Raw genomic sequence first — 23415 nt, 5'->3', positions numbered from 1 at the left:
AGCAATACCCTTCTCATTTCCTGTGTGTGACCTACATTTCCTGTGTGTGACCTAGTCTTTGATTAAAAAATATATATATATCATCATATTGTCTAAAACATGCAGCATATTGCTATCCCATCCATCTTTCCAGCCCATTATTGGGCATTATTGGGCAATTGACCAGAAGTGTGTTCGAAAATTAACACTAGATGGAGGCATTGCCTCAAATTAAGACATTCCAATCCCTATTTCTAAGGAGTTTGTCTGTCAGGAAGACCATGAACTAATTACATGATGTTTGTGTATCTGTACCTGGCCTATTAAACATGGAATGGCTACACCACAGTATTATCTGATCAGATCTAATCAAATAACATCTTTTAATTACAAACATTCCATATAAACCCTAAATGTATCGAGGAGCCATCTTATAATGATTCTCAGGTACTTTTGTATACTTTTTAACCAGTAGTTCTGAAAGTAGCACTCAGGATACAAAAGTAGTCCCGAAAATTGCATACTATGTCACATATGTGCAGATATGTGCACCAGGTCATTGCTCTCACTCTCTTTCTCTCTATGCTGTTTCCACTGAGCCATTGGGCCCACACTGCTACCTTATTGGATAACACTGGACAGGCCTCTCACTAGCTTTCACTCAAATGTGAGGGGCTGAAGCTAATTTCCTAGAACTGGAATTGCTATGGGCTGGCCCAGGTGGTGGGAAATGTAGGGAAAACAGCTTCAAGATAACAGTTGCTTTCAAACTAGGGATTTTGTGGCTAATTGAGGTAAGACAGTAAGTCTGCTCATCGATAATGCATTTATGAACTACACATCCTGCCCAAAACGGGAGTTTTCAAAAATACTTTTTTAGTCGCTAACGTACAGGAGCATGTCTTTAACATAAAAGTTTTAAGAGATATGGCTAAATCAATTTAATCCCATTGCCATTTTAGTGTTTAAGGAATTTAGAGGGGACATTATACAAAACCTTTGAACCTGCACCTGAGCGCTGCCATAAGTGGACACAGCAAACTATTGATTTCACCTTAGTGTGGTCAGGTGGATAACATGAGGGAGGCTACTTGCATGAACCACACCTCTTCTCCATAATGGATATGGGAGGCCACTTCCGCTTCTCCTTATCATTCTATAAATAAAGGATCACCAGTACACTCCAATCTACAACTGACAAGCCCAGTGACAGTACACTTCATGTGCTTCAAGAGGCATCGTGCTCTGTGAATAACTCATTCCAACTTTTTTGCAGCCTCTGAAAATGTCTTTTTACGGAGATCCTTTTTAAACGTCTAGAGCACTTGCAATGGATTTTAAAGAGCTGGGAGGTGATGATAACCCCGACGGAGATACTGATGGAGAAGCTGAGGATTTGAACAATGTGAAAGCACTTACCGAAAAACTAAAGTTACAAACCCGCAGACCATCATACTTTGAATGGCAGGAGCGCTTGCAGAGCCAACCATGGAAGGAGAACCCGAATGATTCAAAAAATGGCCAAGAGACTGCAGAGAAATATGTGCTCTTGCCTGAAATTATTCGGGATGAGAACTCAGATCTAACCATCCGCAACATCTGTGGCTTCGATACCATTAATGACGCGTTGGAATTTCTTAGGAAAGAGTTGGTGAGCACACATTTTTTTGAATGCCGAAATTTTCTCCAACTCTGACACGGTTATTTGTACATGGACATGTTAGAAATTAATTAGGCTACACTATCTCTGCATTTCCTAGATATGTAGAATACAACGAAAATATTATAGTATATATGAATAAGCAGTGGTGTGAAGTACTTAAGTAAAAATACTTTAAAGTACTACTTAAGTCGTTTTGGGGGGTATCTGTACTTTACTTTACTATTTATATTTTTGACAACTTTTACTTTTACTCCCCTACATTCCTAAAGAAAATAATGTACTTTTTACTCCATACATTTTCCCTGACACCTAAAAGTACTTATTACATTTAGAATGCTCAACCAGAACAAAATTAGGACACTCTTATCAATATAACACTTTGTTATCCCTACTGCTGTCACGCCCTGGCCATGGAGAAGCTTTTATTCTCTATTTTGGTTAGGCCAGGGTGTGACTAGGCATGGTGGGCATTCTATGTTTTTGTATTTCTTTGTTTTTGGCCGGGTATGGTTCTCAATCAGGGACAGCTGTATATCGTTGCCTCTGATTGAGAACCATACTTAGGTAGCTCTTGCCCACATGGGTTTTGTGGGTAGTTGTTTTCTGTTTTGTGTCTGCACCAGACAGAACTGTTTCGGTTTAATTGAGTTCTCTTGTTGTTTTTGTCATTCAGTGTTCTGTTCTATTAAATAATCATGAACACTTACCACGCTGCACTTTGGTCCTCACCTTCTTCCACCAACAGCAGTTACAACTGCCTCTGATCTGGCAGACTCACTAAACACAAATACTGTGGTTGTAAATGATGTCTGAGTGTTGGTGTGCCCATGTCTGTCCGTAACTAAAAATTATAGTAAAATTGTGCCTCCTGGTTTGCTTAAAATAGGAATTGGGTGTATAGCACTTACTTTTACTTTGTACTTTTACTTAAGTATTACGATTGAATACTTTTTCTACCACTGTACTTCAGTACAAAAAAACCAGATACTTTTACACTTTTACTCAAGTATGACATTTTAGTACTTTTTCCACCAGTGTGAATAAGACGTAGTGCAACTATTTGGCAAACGTAACTACCAGGTAGTTACACTGGTTTGGCTTCCTCATGACGCACACGTGCCAGAGCGTAGAGTCTCTGTGCCAGATGCCACTGTTGTGTGACGGAGAGATTTATGGGAAATAATCGTGCTTTCACTGTTTCATTTTGCTTGAATGCTTGTCTGACTAGTGCATGACTTTGCGCTATCTTTGCATCCAAAATAATGCAAACATGCTTAAACAATCGGGACCTTGTGTTAATTTCAGAGTTGAAAAATCCCCAAATAGAAAGGCAAAGTATTTTTTCACATAGATCTTGTGTCAGTATCATTACACATCAATAGCACCCACTATATGCAAAAACCTAATCCTGGGGTCCGATTGCTAGAATATTATATTTGATGACTGATTTCTCACCATTCTCTCTCATCTCTCTCCTTTCCGCCTGCCATCCTCAGAGGGAGATGCGTTTCCAGGACAACCGTCTGGCTCGGCAGCTGATCCGCCTGCGTGTGGAGATCCACCGGCTGAAGGTGGAGCAGGTGTGTCACCGCCACAAGGAGATGCTGGACGACGCCACCTACGAGCTGAAGGAGTGTGGTGAGGAGTCTGACCTGCTCTGTGACATCCCCATGAAGGCTGCCTTCGCCCTCTCCACCCCCCTCAAACACCTTGGCCTCACCAAGATGAACATCAACTTCCGACGCTTCTCCCTCTGTTAAAACATATTCCACCCTGTGAGGATGGATTTGCTGAATTAACACCTCTGTCTAATCTATGCAGGGTAATCAGGGGTGTTTCACTGCAAAGGTTTCTGTTATGACACGAGAGGGAAGACGAATGGCTGGAAGAGTGTGCAGACAGTAATTAGCCAAGTGGGAGGAAATGGAAATGACTGCTTTGATTTGTGCCCCAGCCCAGACTTGAGAGAGATAGATACAGGCCTCCATAGTAAAGCCCTGTAAGGGCAAAACACAAACCCATCCCATTGCAGCACCTTTCTACTGTACCTCAGGGAAGGTGCTGACTGATAGGACAGAGTAGACAGGGAAGATAGTGATGAGGTGTGGTTCTGGGATGGAGCTGATGCGAGTCTGGATTGGCATGGTGTCAGATATATTGCACTGTACAAAAGCAATAGTTAAGATGGCCCTCTGATAGAATGAATAAGACTGCCATGATAGTGAACACAACTGTAACTAGAGATGTCTCTTGAGAGTTGCAAAGGGAAATTGTCTTTCTTCAGATTAAGAAAAATCTATCACAGCGCTAACACACACTAACTTGAGTTCCATACTGTAACCACAGCCCAGGAGCAAGTATATATAAGACACTAGTCACATCACTAGGGACATGTTCCCAAACTCTGTTGAAGGCCCCCCACCTCTGTGTTGGCCCAGACAGCAGTCCACAGGAAGCTGGAGGTCACATTCCAGCATTCTTTAACCTCTTTAGGAACCAAAAATAACAGGGACCTCCATGGGGTCATGGCTTCAGTGATATGACATGATTGAAGGCTATGTCCTATGTACTCCATGCATTTTATTTTCCATTAGATGAAGACAGATCACAGTCCAATCTGACAATGTTGTGTCAGATTATCAGGGTTGAGTTTAGATGCGTTTAAAGATATTCTCAGGAAGAGAGATAGGAGGAGAAACTGAAAGTATCTTTGGGGAAATTAAGAGGGAGTTAATTTTGAACAGGATTTGGTGGGTTTTTATCAATGTTTGCTGAATATTACCCAACAAAGTTTAACACTTAAAAAGTTGAAAACTTTGTTACAAAGTTGTAATACATCAAAAAGTAGATTTGTAAGTGCCTTATGTACAGCGTTTTCACCTGTATAATGCAGGAATATGTTATGGTTATCATTTAATCTATGAGGGAAATATAAATGATTGGAGACAGAGCTGTTCTTTCAAGATGCTTGTTAAAAGTTGTTTTGTTTGCTATTAACTCACATGTAAAAAGGCAACAAACTTGAAATTGAAAATAATGTTTTTTGAATTTGTCTGTCAGTCTGTCTATCCATTAGAGAACTGGTTAAATGACCTCTGTCATTACCTGTGACCTCACTGAGTGCTCATTTAGCTGTAACCTTTCACATCCTGAAATTCCATTGATGCACAGTTTCATCTTTCAACTCCATCAGGCATTCATCTTTTTTAAATTATGTGGTATAGGCTTAATTGATCAGAAAACCCCTTAAAGGTCCAATGCAGCCATTTAAAAAAATCTCAATATCAAATCATTTTTGGTTAACAATTAAGTAACAATTGGTAGAGCCCCACCAGCCAAACCCTCCCCTAACCCGGACGACGCTGGGCCAATTGTGCGCCATCCTATGAGGCCACTCAGGAAGTCTTTTCAAACAGTTCTTACACCATGAGGGCAGTTGTCATCATTTTCACAATTTCACAGTATTATACCAACCTCATAGTGTGAAAACATAACTAAAACACAGAAAATTCACATTTTTGACTGCACTGGGCCTTTAAGGGGTACAAGCATAAATTGATGAGTTCATAATCATGTCAAGTTGTTATCAATTATTGTACAAAATGGGTACATATACAAGCTGTGTGAAGTAGACGTGATATACTAGTTTATGAGATGACCTCATGTATGACGTGAGACAGAGGGAGAAAGAGAGAACCAGGCCAATTGGAACCATTGTAATGAATGACAGGATAAATACAGGGTACACAGGGTCTCTGGTAGTACCTTAATGCCTGGTCCTTCATTGGATATCCTCATATCATTTCCTGTGTAATGTGGCTTCTATTTCTTGTGTCTCTCACCTATGCTGTTTCCATTTTTCATAAAGACCAACTGCCCTACAGTTATGATGGTTTTCTCTTGTCCTCACTCCCCTCATATGCACTGTTAATAAACTAATAGCCCTAAGTACGTTATATCTTGACTGTTTCAGCATTTTTTTTATTATCCTCCAGGCTAGGGAAGGCCTACACAAGTTCATTTCCTTTGTCTGCAATCAAATACATGCAGGTTTAACTCCCTCAAGTAACTATAGTGACACTGTATTGTGTGTCTGTAGGGAAGACAAATGTCATTTCTGTCTATGTCTGTAGATTAGTTACGATACATAGAATAGTCTCACAGTGCAGCTTGTGAAATATTGTAGTGTTTACTGACATTATTGTCCCCTTAGGGAAAATATGTTGGTGGCATTATCTACACGTGATTGTTGTGTGCAATAAAATGTGAAAACCACACAACTCAATGTAACGTTTAATATTGCAAACTGCAGGTCAGCCCACTGGTCTTACTGACAAATAATACATAAGACTATGTAATATTACTATTTTAACCAGACATTCAAAAATGATACATACCGTACATTTTCAGTAAAACAAAGATAGGGTGACAGTAGCTTACTACCCCTATGATTTAATGGAGCAGATCAGGAAGCTTACGGGAAACAAAAAGCATAGCACAAAGCATTGTTTAGTTTTGAGAATAGCGGTAAGCTCATCCACTCATCAGCAGCCAGATAACACATGTATCATAGAGAAAAGCACTGAAGTGACAGGGTTGGAAAATGGGTTTTACTGCACCTAGATAGTTATCACAATGAGCCTGCGCAAGAGACGTGATTTCAAACCCACGTTACGAATAAGTGACAATAATCTGTAGTAGTAGAAAAGAGAAGAGGAATCCCCCTGACTTAGACAGATGCTAATTGCTGAAAAGTTTTTTCATTTTCCGTCAATAGTTTTCACTCATTGTCGCTGCAGTCACTGTGAATGTCATGAGATTCCACATAATCACTTCACCAAGGAGAGGGCCTTACAATAGACTATGTTCTGTGCCTGCAGAATTGTATTTATATGGGCATAGTTGAGACATAAAGACAGAAATGTGTGGCATGTGCTTCTCCTAAAGAGGTTCCCTCAGAGTTCTGAGTAAGGCTTAATCAGTTCACTTAAAAAGAAATTCATTAAAACCTTAGACTACCTGCAGGTATTGGATTATGTTTATGATACCAACATTACTTATCTGATTAGACGTTTACACTGAATTAGCCTTTTTGCAGACCAGGCTTCCTGAAAACGGGAAGCCTGGTGAAGATCATTTTGCTACTTCTTCTTCTTCTTTGGAGTTTAATGGAGGTTGTCATCCAATATGTTGCATTACCTCCCCAAACTGGACTATAATATACATTCATTATACTTTGTGATACAAAATGGGGGAAAAAGAAAACACCCTTCCAACTAACCCTACACTCAATTAAAAACCCACTACCCCATTCCACTACTTGGATCCTATCTACATTTACATTTACATTTAAGTCATTTCCTGCACCATGCCAACGGCCTGGGAGGATGGGACACCACCACTCAACACACACTGTCAAATCTTGTATACCCAAATACTTCTCTGCAGATGCCACCACATATATTTTCTGTGATTTGCGTTCCATTTATGTGGTATAGTGGATAACCATTGCTATGAACGCTAAGAAGCCAACCTTACTGAAGCATATATCACTCGTTGACCTCTCCCTCTATGCTGACACAGATCTACTACTCACAGGGATCCTCTCAGGATCCCTCCCCCTTGACCCATCTTCCTCTACTTTCTTCACTGCCACAGCATACGGCACTTTCTTCACAACTCTGACTCTAGCCACCTCAACCTGCCTCTCTCGCACCGGACACTTCTGATCTCCAGCAACATGGGCACCCCTACAGATGACACACACAAAATTATCCACCGAAATGACACAATCCTCTATCCCATGCCCTGCTGCACCCTTCCCACATCTTGGGATCTCCCTCCTACAAACTGCTGCGACATGACCATAAACGTTGCACCTGAAACAGAGCAGTGGATTCTGCAAAAAGCTCAAACAGGATAACTGATATCAGGATAACTGTTATCTGCTTTGCTCTTAGGAACAGGGCACCATTGAAAGGAGTGATTTCTGGGGTATAGTTAAGTGTGGAGGTGGAGTAGTAAAGTGACTGTTCCACTGGATGTCATAAGGTGAATGCACCAATTTGTAAGTCGCTCTGGATAAGAGCGTCTGCTAAATGACTTAAATGTAAATGTAAATGAGTAATTGAAGTTGAAGATTCCTGGAGTTTGTGATGCCCGCTGTTTTGTGTGACGCAGACCCGTTGGTGAGTGTGGTGAAACAGAGGAGTCACTGTCAGTCATTTTCGAGTTTTGAATCAGTCTTACCCGACAAAGTCATGTTAGGATTCAAAACTCAAAAATGACTGACAGTGACTCCTCTGTTTCACCACACTCACCAACGGGTCTGCGTCACACCAAACAGCGGGCATCACAAACTCCAGGAATCTTCAACTTCAATTACTCCACCTCCACACTTAACTATACCCCAGAAATCACTCCTTTCAATGGTGCCCTGTTCCTAAGAGCAAAGCAGATAACAGATCTTGACCCAAGTTCTGTGACATGGAACACCTGCTCCCTCTGGTCAGAAGAAAAACAAACAAATATCACAAGTCCACTACAGGTTACCTTCACTGATTCAAGTACACACAACTCCTCTCCCACCCACCATGAAACCACAAATGGATCCTCCAAAAGGCAAGGATCCACTTTCTCCAACAATGTCACTACTACTGGACCAGATTCTTCTTTATCATGTCCATTGCTGCCAGGCTCAGGCTCTGAGCTCTTCACCACACCTTTCACCTCACTTAACTCGCCCTCATTCACTTCCATTTCCCCTACAAAACTAGGTCGGGTGCAGGGTTTACTCTGTTTTGCACTTGACACCAATCTTCTTCGATACCACATCTCCATTTTTATTGCCCTCTTCCTGAAATTCAAAGCCTCATTCTGATAGACCTCTTCTTCCTCTTTTTTACCCTCCATTCCTTCTCAGAAATCGACCTTTCTGTGTCCGTGTCCCAATATTCCTCTTCATTGTGGACAAACTCTTTATTGATGGACAGCTATTCCCGAGACAGCTCCATTACACTGTGGTTGTACTAAATTCTACAGGGACTTCAGGTTATGAAAAAAAAGAAGGTATGGGAACTGTAAAAACTATCTGAATATTATAAAATGGATATGAACACACACATACTCAATTACATGCTTGCTTACACATACGGACTTATACATACACACACTGTCAAGTTCTGACCTTAGTTCCTTTTTTTTACGTCTTTGTGTTAGTTTGGTCAGGGCGTGAGTTGGGGTGGGTAGTCTATGTTCTTTTTTCTATGTTGTATTTCTGTGTTTGGCCTGGTATGGTTCTCAATCAGAGGCAGCTGTCGATCATTGTCTCTGATTGAGAATCATACTTAGGTAGCCTGTTTTCCCCATTTTGGTTGTGGGTGATTATGTTCCATGCGCTGGGAGGGTGCAGTGCGTCATATGCTTGCGCTCCGCTCATGCCGGGCGAATGTGGGCATTGAGCCTAAGGGAGAGGTGCGAGTAGTATGCACCATATCACCAGTGCTCACCCACAGCTCAGTTCAACCTGTGCCTGCATTCTGGAAGGTCCGGGCTAAAGTGGTCATCTAGCCTGGAGGAGTGGTGCCAAGGCTGCGCACCAGAGCTTCAGTGCTCTCCCACAGCCCGGTCCATCCGGTGCCTCCTCCACGCACCAGGCCTCCTGTAGGTCTCCCCAGCCTGGTGGGTCCTGTGGCAGCCCCACGCACCAGGTTGTCTCTCCGTCTCCTCCCTCCAGGTTCTCTCTCCAGGGAAGAGCCGCCCGTCTGTCCGGAGCTGCCAGAGCCGCCCGTCTGTCCTGATCTCCAAGAGCCGCCCGTCTGTCAGGAGCTGCCAGAGCCGTCCGTCTGTCAGGCGCTGCCAGAGCCGCCCGTCTGTCAGGAGCTGACAGAGCTGTCCATCAGTCAGGAGCTGCCAGAGCCGCCCGTCAGTCAGGAGCTGCCAGAGCCGCCCGTCAGTCAGGAGCTGTCAGAGCCGACCGTCAGTCAGGAGCTGCCGGAGCCGCCCGTCAGTCAGGAGCTGCCGGAGCTGCCCTTCACTACGGCGCTGCCGGAGTCGCCCTTCACTACGGTGCTGCCAGAGTCTCATGCCTGTCCGCGCTGCCGGAGTCTCCCGTCTATTCGGGCCCGCTGTTAGGGTTCCCAGTATGAGGTCGGCGGCGAGGGTCGCCGCTCTAAAGGCGCCACTTAAGTGGGCCAAGACTGTGGTGGAGTGGGGTCCACATCCCGCGCCAGAGCCGCCACCCAGACCCTCCCCTATAGGTTCAGGTTTTACGGCCGGAGTCCGCACCTTTTGGGGGGGGGGGGGGGGGTGGTACTGTCACATTCTGGCCTTAGTTCCTTTTTTTATGTTTTTGTGTTAGTTTGGTCAGGGCGTGAGTTGGGGTGGGTAGTCTATGTGCTTTTTTCTATGTTGTATTTCTGTGTTTGGCCTGGTATGGTTCTCAATCAGAGGCAGCTGTCGATCGTTGTCTCTGATTGAGAATCATACTTAGGTAGCCTGTTTTCCCCATGTTGGTTGTGGGTGATTATTTTCCGTGTCAGTGTTTTGCTCGATACGGGACTGTGTCGGTTTCCATTTATTCTCTTATCCTTTTGTTTTCTGTGTTCAGTTATTTTTCATTAAAATTATATTATGGACACTTACCATGCTGCGCATTGGTCCGATCCTTCCTACTCCTCCTCAGAAGAGGAAGACGAAAACCGTTACACACACACACCTGATCTCGCTCTCTTCTCTCACACTCTTTCTCTCTTTTCTCTTTTCTCTCCCTCTATTGTCGAGAACTGTTTTATAATTTAATGTGATTAATGTTTGTCTATCTTTTGTTATGTATTTGTCTACAAGTTTATATATGTTTACAACAAGCAAGGGGAAGATATCAGAATAGGGGCAATAATAACATATTGTATGGAATACATTTGTAATGTAGTGAAGCCGTGTCTAGAGTAATGCAAGGTCTCTTTCATGATCATGTGAAACGTCAATTGCTATGGAAATGCTGGGATGTGTTTTTCAATTATGTTAAAGGTAATTATGATGCAACTATGATGGTGATATAATTTGGATTACAATTATCATCATGAATGTTAAGGCTATATGCACTACATGTTACACACAGAAACTCAACCATGCAAATTGGCAGAGTTATTATTTACTTGGAAATCACACATTATAGTCTTACTCTTATACAGACATTGTACACCCTCTCACTATATCACATCCAATATCATACACATAAACCTACTCAGATTTGCTACACACATAATATCTTGTCTCAATTTTCTAACATCTGTGGCATTGACAGGCAAAAAGTCAAGGGAATAAAACAAATATTGCTAGAACCAATTTCTTGAATTCTAAATATCAGACATTTGAAAGCTCTAGTTTTGACTTTTATAATTCCTCTGATGGCAGTAACTTTAAAAACATTAATAATGGTACATTTAGACTGAGAATAGTATCTAGTTATGGTAAGGGGTGAAATAAGTATAGCCAGTTATAATTGTAACGGTTTAGCAGATCATAAAAAAAGAAGATCAACTTTTTTTTTATTTTACTAGGCAAGTCAGTTAAGAACAAATTCTTATTTTCAAATGATGGCCTAGGAACAGTGGGTTGTTCAGGGGCAGAACGACAGATTTGTACCTTGTCAGCTCGGGGATTTAAACTTGCAACCTTTCTGTTACTAGTCCAACACTCTAACCACTAGGCTACCCTGTACATGGCTTATTAGAAATGGAATATAACATATACTGTTTACAGGAAACTCACTCTACATCCTTAGATGAAGTTGCGTGGAAAAAGGAATGGGGTGGTGAAATAATTTTCTGTCACGGACAAAGGAACTCAAATGGTGTGATGATATTAATTAATCTATATGGTCCAAATCAGGATGGTCCACACTTCTTCGAAAACATTTAAACCAATTTGGTGAACTTACAGACAACAAATGATCTAATTATTATGGTAGGAGACTATAACAGAGTGTTAAGTACCTCAATGGACCGTAAAGGTAATCACTCTACCAACTATCATTACCGTGCCCTTAAGCAAATCACATACAGTGCCTTGCGAAAGTATTCGGCCCCCTTGAACTTTGCGACCTTTTGCCACATTTCAGGCTTCAAACATAATGATGTAAAACTGTATTTTTTTGTGAAGAATCAACAACAAGTGGGACACAATCATGAAGTGGAACAATATTTATTGGATATTTCAAACTTTTTTAACAAATCAAAAACGGAAAAATTGGGCGTGCAAAATTATTCAGCCCCCTTAAGTTAATACTTTGTAGCGCCACCTTTTGCTGCGATTACAGCTTTAAGTCGCTTGGGGTATGTCTCTATCAGTTTTGCACATCGAGAGACTGAATTTTTTTTCCCATTCCTCCTTGCAAAACAGCTCGAGCTCAGTGAGGTTGGATGGAGAGCATTTGTGAACAGCAGTTTTCAGTTCTTTCCACAGATTCTCGATTGGATTCAGGTCTGGACTTTGACTTGGCCATTCTAACACCTGGATATGTTTAATTTAGAACCATTCCATTGTAGATTTTGCTTTATGTTTTGGATCATTGTCTTGTTGGAAGACAAATCTCCGTCCCAGTCTCAGGTCTTTTGCAGACTCCATCAGGTTTTCTTCCAGAATGGTCCTGTATTTGGCTCCATCCATCTTCCCATCAATTTTAACCATCTTCCCTGTCCCTGCTGAAGAAAAGCAGGCCCAAACCATGATGCTGCCACCACCATGTTTGACAGTGGGGATGGTGTGTTCAGGGTGTTGCTTTTACGCCAAACATAACGTTTTGAATTGTTGCCAAAAAGTTCAATTTTGGTTTCACCTGACCAGAGCACCTTCTTCCACATGTTTGTTGTGTCTCCCAGGTGGCTTGTGGCAAACTTTAAACAACACTTTTTATGGATATCTTTAAGAAATGGCTTTCTTCTTGCCACTCTTCCATAAAGGCCAGATTTGTGCAATATACGACTGATTGTTGTCCTATGGACAGAGTCTCCCACCTCAGCTGTAGATCTCTGCAGTTCATCCAGAGTGATCATGGGCCTCTTGGCTGCATCTTTGATCAGTCTTCTCCTTGTATGAGCTGAAAGTTTAGAAGGACGGCCAGTTCTTGGTAGATTTGCAGTGGTCTGATACTCCTTCCATTTCAAAATTATCGCTTGCACAGTGCTCCTTGGGATGTTTAAAGCTTGGGAAATCTTTTTGTATCCAAATCCGGCTTTAAACGTCTTCACAACAGTATCTCGGACCTGCCTGGTGTGTTCCTTGTTCTTCATGATGCTCTCTGCGCTTTTAACGGACCTCTGAGACTATCACAGTGCAGGTGCATTTATACGGAGACTTGATTACACACAGGTGGATTGTATTTATCATAATTAGTCATTTAGGTCAATATTGGATCATTCAGAGATCCTCACTGAACTTCTGGAGAGAGTTTGCTGCACTGAAAGTAAAGGGGCTGAATAATTTTGCACGCCCAATTTTTCAGTTTTTGATTTGTTAAAAAAGTTTGAAATATCCAATAAATGTCGTTCCACTTCATGATTGTGTCCCACTTGTTTTTGATTCTTCACAAAAATATACAGTTTTATATCTTTATGTTTGAAGCCTGAAATGTGGCAAAAGGTCGCAAAGTTCAAGGGGGCCGAATACTTTCGCAAGGCACTGTATATGGACACATTAGAAATAGTGGATATTCGGAGACTAAAAAACCCTGACCTAGTGAGATATACTTAATCAAGCTAGTCGTCTTGACTACTTTCTTGTCTATTTCTCTCTTGCATCAAAGGTTAAAAAACTTTTAATAGGAAACAGAAAGCGATCAGATCATCATCTAATTGGCATTCACATAACTCTTATTGATTTTCCACATGAACAGGGATATTTGGAAATGTAATCAAAGTTTACTGGAGGACAACTTATTTTTAACTAAGACAAAATAATTTATAAATTAATTTTTCCAGTAAAATAAAGGTTCAGCAAATTCCCTTATTGTTTGGGCCAAATGTACCTTCAAAAAAAAGCAGTTTATGGCTAAAGAGGCAAGACTAACAAGGGACTAACAAAATAAGTTAGAAGAAAAACAAAAAGAACTTGAGGAACTAGTTAAAGAACAATATAATGTAATCTATTACAAAAATAAAGCAAACTGGATGGAATATGGAGAAAAATGCACAAAATTCTTCCTGAATCGCCAATACAGGAAGGCTAACAATTTTTTTTTTTCAGAAACTCGTTACTGAAGACGGAGTCAACTATTCTCTGAATGATATTTTAAAATAGGAAGCTAATTATTTTAGGCAGATGTTCTCTTTTCCGTCTCATCCTTTCCCACTGAATGAAGATTATTGTAAGGAATTATATTCAAATAATATAAAAATTAGAAAATTAACAAATGTACAGAAAAATCAGTGCGAAGGCCAAATAACAGAGGAATAACTTTTTGAGGCTATTAAATCCTTTCAGTTTGGAAAACTCCAGGGCTTAATAGCATAACGGTAAAGGTATATCAAGTATTATTTGATATACTAAAAGCTCCATTGTTAGATTGTTTTAACTAATCCTATAGAAATGGTAGTCTGTCAGGTACTCAGCAGGAAGGTCTGATTACTCTATTATTAAAACAAGACCCAGATGGCAAATATAAAGACCCAGTCCATCTAAAAAACTGGAGGTCTCTTACACTTCAATGTTGTGATGCAAAAATACGAGCAAAATGCATAGCAATCAGAATTAAAAGGGTTTTCCAGGTATTGTTCATCCTGACCAGACAGGTTTTTTACATGGACGATACATTAGAGATAATATATGACAACTACTAGAAATAATAGAACATCATGAAACATATAAGAAGCCAGGATGGTATTTATAGCTGATTTTTAAAAGGCATTTGATGAAGTAAAACTGGATTTGATTTATAAATGCCTGGATTTTTTCCAGTTTGGTAATTCTCTTATAAAACGGGTAAAAATAATGTTTAGCAACCCCAGGTGTAAAATAGTAAATAACGGCTACTTCTCAGAGAGTTTTTAATTGTCAAGAGGAGTTAAACAAGGGTGTCCGCTGTCACCATATCTATTCGCTATGGCCATTGAAATGCTAGCTATTAAAATCAGATCAAATAACAACATTAGAGGATTAGAAATCCAAGGCTTAAAAACAAAGGTGTCCATGTATGCTGATGACTCAAGTTTTATATTAAGTCCGTAAACTAGATCCCTGCAATGTCTCATTGAAAATCTAGATAACTTTTCTGTACTCTCTGGACTAAAACCTAATTATGATAAGTGTACAATATTACGTATTGGATCCTTAAAAATACAACTTTTACATTACCCTGCAGTTTACCTATAAAATAGGCTGACGGTGAAGTGGACATACTTGGTATTCATATCACTGTCATGTTTGTCATTGATTATCATGTCTTGTCCCTGTGCTTCCCCTTCTATTCGTTTCCCTCTGCTGGTCTTATTAGGTTCTTTCCCTCTTTCTATCCCTCTCTCTCCCCCTCCCTCTCTCCCTCTCTCGCTCTCTCTCTCTATCTATCGTTCCGTTCCTGCTCCCAGCTGTTCCTCATTCTCCTAACTACCTCATTTACTCTTTCACACCTGTCCCCTATTTTGCCCTCTGATTAGAGTCCCTATTTCTCCCTCTGTTTTCCGCTTCTGTCCTTGTCGGATCCTTGTTTGATGTTCGCTGTTCTTGTTCTCGTTCCGTCCTGTCATGTTTTTGGCCTTCTTCAGATGCTGCGTGTGAGCAGGTGTCTTGATCAGCTACGGCCTGCGCCTTCCCGAAGCGACCTGCAGTCTGTGGTCGCATCTTCCGTTGATCCCCTCTACTGTCTAGAGGGTTTCTGTATTCCTGTTTTGACTTGGAATAAACTCTGTTTCTGTAAAGTCGCTTTTGGGTCCTCATTCACCTGCATAACAATCACAAAAGATATAAGCTCTCCACAATGAATTTCAATAGAAAACTGCAAGATCCTGCAACCACGGAGAGGTAAACACCTGTCTATTTATGGAAAAATTGCCCTGATTTAACTCCTTAGTCTCAGTTTACTCACTTACTTATGGTGCTGCCTACTCCTTATGATTCATTTTTCAAATCATATGAGCAAAAAATATTTAGCTTGATCTGGGATGCTAAACCAGACAAAATAAAACGTGCCTATCTTTATAATGAAAATGAATTGGGTGTTGGATTGGATGATTAAATATAAAAGCACTTAACCTCTCTTAAAAGCTTCACTCTGTCATGTTTTGTCTTAGATTGTCTTGTCATTTTGCTTTTCCCTCGGTTCATTTTCCCCCTGCTGGTCTTTTTAGGTTCGTTCCCCTCTTTCTCTCTTCCTCCCTCTCTCTCTTCTCTCTATCGCTCCGTTCCTGCTCCCAGCTGTTCCTATTACCCTAATCAATCGTTTAGTCTTCCCACACCTGTTCCCTATCTTTCCCCCTGATTAGAGTCCCTATTTCTCCCCTTGTTTTCCGTTTCTGCCCTGTCGGATCCTTGTCTATTGTTCACCGTGCTGTGTCTGTGTATCGCCCTGTCGTGTCGTGTTTCCCTCAGATGCTGCGTGGTGAGCAGGTGTCTGAGTCTGCTACGGTCAAGTGCCTTCCCGAGGCAACCTGCAGTTCATGATCGAGTCTCCAGTCTGTTCTCGTCATTACGAGTGGAATTGTGCTTTATGATTGTATATTTACTTTACTGGATTAAAGACTCTGTTTTCACCAAGTCGCTTTTGGGTCCTCATTCACCTGCATAACAGAAGGATCCGACCAAGAATGGACCCAGCGACTATGGATTCTCTCTACTCTACTCTCGAGTTCCAGGGAGCGATGCTCGGCAGACACGAGCAGGAATTTTCTGCTGCTCGGCATGCCGTTGAGACCCTGGCCGCTCAGGTCTCCGACCTCTCAGGACAGTATCAGAGTCTTCGTCTCGTGTCACCAGCTACTTCCGGTTCTTCCGAGCCTCCGGAACCTAGGGTTAATAACCCACCATGTTATTCTGGGCAGCCCACTGAGTGCCGCTCCTTTCTCACCCAGTGTGATATAGTGTTCTCTCTCCAACCCAACACATACTCAAGAGAGAGAGCTCGGATTGCCTACGTCATATCACTCCTTACTGGTCGGGCTCGGCAGTGGGGCACAGCTATCTGGGAGGCAGGCGCTGAGTGTACTAACAATTATCTGAACTTTAAAGAGGAGATGATAAGGGTTTTTGATCGCTCAGTTTTTGGGAAAGAAGCTTCCTGGTCCCTGTCTTCCCTATGTCAAGGTAATCGATCCATAACGGATTACTCTATAGAGTTTCGCACTCTTGCTGCCTCCAGTAACTGGAACGAGCAGGCGTTGCTCGCTCGTTTTCTGGAGGGACTCCACGCTAAGGTTAAGGATGAGATTCTCTCTCGGGAGGTTCCATCCAGCGTGGATTCTTTGATTGAACTCGCTATTCGCATTGAACGACGGGTAGATCTTCGTCACCGAGCTCATAGAAGAGAGCTCGCGTTAACTGTGTCTCCCCTCTCTCCGACACTACCGTCTTTCCCCACTGACTCAGGTGTTGAGCCCATGCAGCTGGGGGTATTCGCATCTCGACTAAGGAGAGGGAACGGAGAATCACCAACCGCCTCTGTCTCTATTGCGGTTCCGCTGGTCATTTTGTCATTTCATGTCCAGTTAAAGGCCAGAGCTCATCAGTAAGCGGAGGGCGACTGATAAGCGCTACTAGACGGTCCTCTCCGTCAAGTACATGTAATCCTACCTTACCGGTCCATCTACGCTGGACCGGATCGGCAAAACACCTTCCTGCAGTGCATTAATAGACTCTGGGGCAGAGGGCTGTTTTATGGACGAAGCCTGGGCGCGGGAACATGACATTCCTCTCTCAGACAGTTAGGGAGCCCACGGTCATGTTTGCCTTGGATGGTAGTCCTCTCCCCAGTATATTATATGAAACACTACCTTTAACCCTCACTGTATCTGGTAACCATAGTGAGACCATTTCTTTTTGATTTTTTGTTCACCTTTTACACCTGTTGTTTTGGGTCATCCCTGGCTAGTGTGTCATAATCCTTCTTTTGATTGGTCTAGTAATTCTATCCTTTCCTGGAACGTTTCTTGTCATGTGACGTGTTTAATGTCTGCTATTTCTCCTGTTTGTTCTGTCCCCTCTTCTCAGGAGGAACCTGGTGATTTGACAGGAGTGCCGGAGGAATATCATGGTCTGCGCACGGTCTTCAGTCGGTCCAGAACCAACTCCCTTCCTCCTCACCGGTCGTATGATTGTTGTTCTGATCTCTTCAAGAAGCGTTTTGCATCCGCTTCTATCCTTGTTGCACCTGACGTCACTAAACAGTAGATGGACCGACAAAGAGCGAACAGGATTATTTTGAGGTTGACGCGTCGGGGTGGGCGTGGGAGCCATTCTGTCCCAGCGCTCCGATACTGACGATGGGGTCCACCCTTGTGCGTATTTTTCTCATCGCCTGTCACCGTCGGAACGTAACTATGATGTGGCTAACCGCGAACTGCTCGCCATCCGTTTAGCCCTAGGCAAATGGCGACAGTGGTTGGAGGGGGCGACCGTTCCTTTTGTCGTTTGGACTGACCAAAAGAACCTTGAGTACATCCGTTCTGCCAAACGACTGAATGCGCGTCATGCTCGTTGGGCGTTGTTTTTCGCTCGTTTCGAGTTCGTTATTTCTTATTGCCCGGGTACTAAGAACACCAAGCCTCATGCTTTATCCTGTCTCTTTAGTTCTGCTGTGGCTTCTACCGATCCCGAGGGGATCCTTCCTGTTGGGCGTGTTGTCGGGTTGACAGTCTGGGGAATTGAAAGACAGGTTAAGCAAGCACTCACGCACACTGCGTCGCCGCGCGCAGTCTGGAATTGAGAGACAATTCGGAAACCTCACGCACACATGTCCTAGTAACCTTCTTTTCGTTCCTGTTTCTACTCGTCTGGCTGTTCTTCAGTGGGCTCACTCTGCCAAGTTAGCTGGCCATCCCGGCGTTCGAGGTACTCTTGCTTCTATTCGCCAGCGGTTTTGGTGGCCTACTCAGGAGCGTGACACGCGCCGTTTCGTGGCTGCGTGTTCGGACTGCGCGCAGAAGAAGTCTGGTAATTTTTTTTCTGCTTCTGCTCCTGGTCTTGCTGGGTCTCAGTCTGTTCCCTGCCATCGCATCTCTCCTGTTCTTGTTCCTGCCCTTGCTGTGTCTCAGTCTGTCCCTAGTTGTTACTCTCCTGGCCTGTTTGGTCCTATTTGCTCTAAGCTTTCAGTTCTCTACCCGTGTCTCATTTTTTTTTAGAGTAGTACCCTAGTTTCCCTTTTTATCGTTTTTCGTTACGGTCCTGAGGAGAGGAGTTGGGTTCTTTCTCGGGACGTGCTGGACCGTTTGTGATCTATGATTTCCTCCGTTGCCGCCAGTGTTCCTCCTCGAGAGCGCCAGGAGGCGCTCGGTGAGTGGGGGGGGTACTGTCATGTTTTGTCTTAGATTGTCTTGTCATTTTGCTTTTCCCTCTGTTCATTTTCCCCCTGCTGGTCTTTTTAGGTTCGTTCCCCTCTTTCTCTCTTCCTCCCTCTCTCTCTTCTCTCTATCGCTCCGTTCCTGCTCCCAGCTGTTCCTATTCCCCTAATCAATCATTTAGTCTTCCCACACCTGTTCCCTATCTTTCCCCCTGATTAGAGTCCCTATTTCTCCCCTTGTTTTCCGTTTCTGCCCTGTCGGATCCTTGTCTATTGTTCACCGTGCTGTGTCTGTGTATCGCCCTGTCGTGTCGTGTTTCCCTCAGATGCTGCGTGGTGAGCAGGTGTCTGAGTCTGCTACGGTCAAGTGCCTTCCCGAGGCAACCTGCAGTTCATGATCGAGTCTCCAGTCTGTTCTCGTCATTACGAGTGGAATTGTGCTTTATGATTGTATATTTACTTTACTGGATTAAAGACTCTGTTTTCGCCAAGTCGCTTTTGGGTCCTCATTCACCTGCATAACACACTCATTCAAAAGTTTTATTTGAACCCTAAATTGTTCTGAAGTAGATTACTAAAAAAAAGCGTAAGTTTTAAAATTGCCTTTTTGCCTTTGTGCAGATTGCCATGTCTCATTTTCGATGAATTGAAAATGATACTTTTTTCAAGGTATCCTTCTTTTTCAAACAAGCATTGCAGAGCTGGCCACAATTTCAATTTCATCCACCTGAAAAGATAGAACAAATATTACAACAAATAATATGGCTGATCTCAAATGTGCTGGTTGATAAAATACTTGTATTTATGGGAAAGATGTTTGAAAAGGGTATTTTGTTCTTCAATGATATTGTAAATTGGAATGGTAGAGTTATGTCCTTCATGGAGTTATCAGAATTGTATGGGAAGGTCTGCTCACTCCAAGAGTACAACCAATTGATTACAGCATTACCCCAAAAATGGAGGAGGTAGGTGGCAGCGGGAGGAGGTAGGGAACTGGTCTGTCTGCCCAATATAAAGGATCAAAACTGGCGGAGGAATAAAAATAGCATAAATAGGAAAGTATACCAGTTTCATTTTAGGACCATTATGTTGACAACTGTGCCATTCAGATTGCAAAAATAGTTGAGAAGAGATTTTTGATGTACCGATTCCATGGTAAAGGGTGTATGAGTTGATATATAAAACAACGCAAGATTCAAGACTTTGTGCTTTTCAGCTAAAATTATTATATAGAATTCTTGCCACCAACAAAATGGTGAATATTTGGAGCATAAAATCATCGAAGATCTGCAGATTTTGTTGTGAGGATACAGAATCAATAGACCATTTATTTTGGTATTGCTCTCGCCTTTTTCTGGTCTCAGGTTCAGGAATGGCTGAAAATGCATAGCATTGAACTAAAATTGACCCTAGAAATAGTACTGTTAGGAGATCTGGAGTGACCGGGTCAGTCAATTACTAATATACTAATACTCTTAGTAAAAGTATTTATCTTCATCTCGCAATCTGTGGATTCTATTCGATTAGATAGATTGAAATTGTATGTTAAACATCACAGCATAGTTAAAAGATATTTGTTGCGTAGAAACCCGAAGTGGGTGGCCAGCAGATAGATGGGAGGGACTGAGGGAAGCTGAGGGTTGGGATGTGGAATTGGAGACAAGTGGGAGTGGAGTTGCTGTGTGAGAGATAGAATGAAAAGATAAAAGTTACAACAAATAAATACAAAAAGTCTGAATAAAATATAATAAAACGTACATTTGAATGACACTAAGTGGCAGTGTTTTCACAACTAATGCCTGTTTGCCTGAGGCTGATGCCGTGCAGGTGTTTGTACACATGTATATACGCACACTCTCATTCAAATAAACACATACAAAAACACACACATACATGTAATAGTGCCAGACATGCACACAAACATATACAGTTGGCATTGCTGTTATGACTTTAGTTGTCCTTGATGTCCTTTGTTCTAAATGTATTATTTATTTATTTATTGGCCTCCCTGACCAGCCCTGACCCTAACGGTCGGCTATCTAAGGAGTGCACGGGGAAGGGTGCACCAACGGAATCCCCAACCTACGGGCGAGTCCATGATCCATAAAACTCCCAGCTGCGCCTGAATCGACTAGCGCCTTATGCTGGAGAGAGGGAAAAAAACACAGGAAATAAAAACATGTGACCAACAGGGTGCTCTGGGTGAGTTTGGTGCTTACTCACCTGGGGTGGCCGAGAAGTGTTCCGTCTGCCATCTCGACTCCCAGACGGACTCCTCCAGCACCTGTCCGAAGTGTGTCCTCTCCGCCCGCAGTAGGTGCAGGAGGAGCCTCCTCCTCCGGTCCCCCTCGATGCAGCTCCTCCCAACTCCATCGGAGTTGGAGCAGGGGGGCTGGGAGGTGGAACTGACAGGACCCCCTCTGAACGCCCGCGGGCTGCTAGCAGGTTGTCCAGCCGGATCGACAAGTCTATGAGCTCGTTGAGGGAGAGTGTGGTGTCCCGATAAGCTAGCTCCCTGCGGACATCCTCTCGGAGGCTGCACCGGTAGTGGTCCATCAGGGCCCTGTCATTCCACCCCGCACCAGCGGCCAAAGTCCGGAACTCCAAGGCAAAGTCTTGCACACTCCTCGTCTCCTGTCTGAGGTGAAACATTCGCTCACCCGCCGCTCGGCCCTCAGGAGGGTGGCCGAACACGGCCCGAAAATGGAGGGTGAACTCCGGGTAGTGGTCCCGAGCAGAGTCTGGGCCGTTCCAGACAGCGTTGGCCCATTCCAGGGCTCTACCCGTCAAACAGGAGAATGGTTAATGAAGACAAAGCCACAAGTCTGCAATAGGTTAGTTTTTTATTCAGAGAACGTTCTGAAGTCAAAAATGCAAACACAGTCATTTTATAACCCCCCCACACACACACACACACACCACTTTTCTACCAGCCTTGGTAGTGTTTTGCCGTTCCTCTCCTCCCTAGATTAGAGAGGCCTTGGAAGGGCCCTCTTTCCTGTTGTCAGCTTTTTCAGAGCCATAACCAGGTCATGTGTAGTCTACCAGCCTGTTTTCTCAACCATACATTTCTCCCTCTTAACTTGTCCCACGCATACATTATTGGATTGTAGACTTATGATTCTAATACATTTCACATAGTCTTATAATTCTAATACATTTCACACCGTTAAATAAGTGTCAGGGTGGAATTCTTTAGTCATTACTTTAAACATGTAAATTCCCTTATCATGGCCACACACAGAAAAACAACCCCCAAACTCAACTCTGTTCTACTCACTTTGTGCCCAAAAAACCTTCAGCTCTTTCTTGGTATACAGCTCAACCTCAGCTCAACACCAGATCTCCAAATGCAGGATCCCTGCATATTAATCCTGGGGAAGTTCCATGGCAGAAATCAGCTGAAGTGGGGTCGGAACCCGGTGTAAATCAGTGACGCCTCACAACACGTCAAACCAATGCCTTGCTTGACTTTTTCCACATTTTGTTAGGTTACAACCTTATTCTAATATTGATTAAATAAATAAAAATCATCAGCAATCTACACACAATACCCATAATTACAAATCGAAAACAGGTTTTTAGAAAACAAAATCATGGAAATACCTTACGTAGGTATTCAGTCGCTTTGCTATGAGACTCGAAATTGAGCTCAAGTGCATCCTGTTTCTATTGATCATTCTTGAGATGTTTCTACAACTTGATTGGAGTCCACCTGTGGTAAATTCAATTGATTGGACATGATTTGGAAAGGCACACACCTGTCTATATAAAGTCCCACAGTTGACAGTGCATGTCAGAGCAAACACCAAGCCAAGAGTTTGAAGGAATTGTCCGTAGAGCTCTGAGACAGGATTGTGTCCAGGCACAGATCTGGGGAAGGGTACAAAAAACATTTTTGCAGCATGGAAGGTCCCCAAGAACACACTGGACTCCGTCAAGCTTAACTGGAAGAAGTTTTGGAACAAATAAGACTCTTGGTCAGGGAGGTGACCAAGAACCCGATAGTCACTCTGACAGAGCTCTAGAGTTCCTCTGTGGAGATGGGAGAAACTTCTAAAAGGACAACCATCTCTGCAGCACTCCACCAATCAGGCCTTTATGGCAGAGTGGCCAGACGGAAGCCACTACTCAGTAAAAGGTACATGACAGCCCGCTCAGAGTTTGCCTAAAGGCACCTAAAGACTCAGACCATGAGAATCAAGATTCTCTGGTCTGATGAAACCAAGATTGGACTGAATCCCAAGTGTCACGTCTGGTGGGAGCGTGACCCCATCCCTACAGTGAAGCA

General features: G+C 42.9%; 1 protein-coding gene across 1 annotated transcript; it reads left to right on the top strand.

Annotated features, from left to right (window-relative positions):
* Positions 1-1149: 1149 nt before the first annotated feature.
* LOC124001352 (protein FAM167A-like) lies at positions 1150-5598 on the top strand. Its single transcript, XM_046308083.1, has 2 exons — positions 1150-1630; positions 3139-5598. Exons 1-2 carry the CDS (start codon positions 1310-1312, stop codon positions 3400-3402), a joined length of 585 nt encoding a protein of 194 aa, XP_046164039.1. The 5' UTR covers positions 1150-1309; the 3' UTR covers positions 3403-5598.
* Positions 5599-23415: the final 17817 nt, after the last annotated feature.

Source organism: Oncorhynchus gorbuscha, linkage group LG17, assembly GCF_021184085.1.
Source record: "Oncorhynchus gorbuscha isolate QuinsamMale2020 ecotype Even-year linkage group LG17, OgorEven_v1.0, whole genome shotgun sequence".
In the NCBI taxonomy this organism is placed as follows: domain Eukaryota; kingdom Metazoa; phylum Chordata; class Actinopteri; order Salmoniformes; family Salmonidae; genus Oncorhynchus; species Oncorhynchus gorbuscha.
Note: the sequence above shows the minus strand (reverse complement) of the source record. Positions and strands in the feature narration are given on the sequence as shown.

Excerpts from the sequence above, each read along its gene's own strand:
- LOC124001352 (XM_046308083.1), top strand. The coding sequence starts at position 1,310 with ATGGATTTTAAAGAGCTGGGAGGTGATGATAACCCCGACGGAGATACT. Across the intron at positions 1,631-3,138 it reads AATTTCTTAGGAAAGAGTTG|AGGGAGATGCGTTTCCAGGA; the intron begins GTGAGCACACAT and ends TGCCATCCTCAG.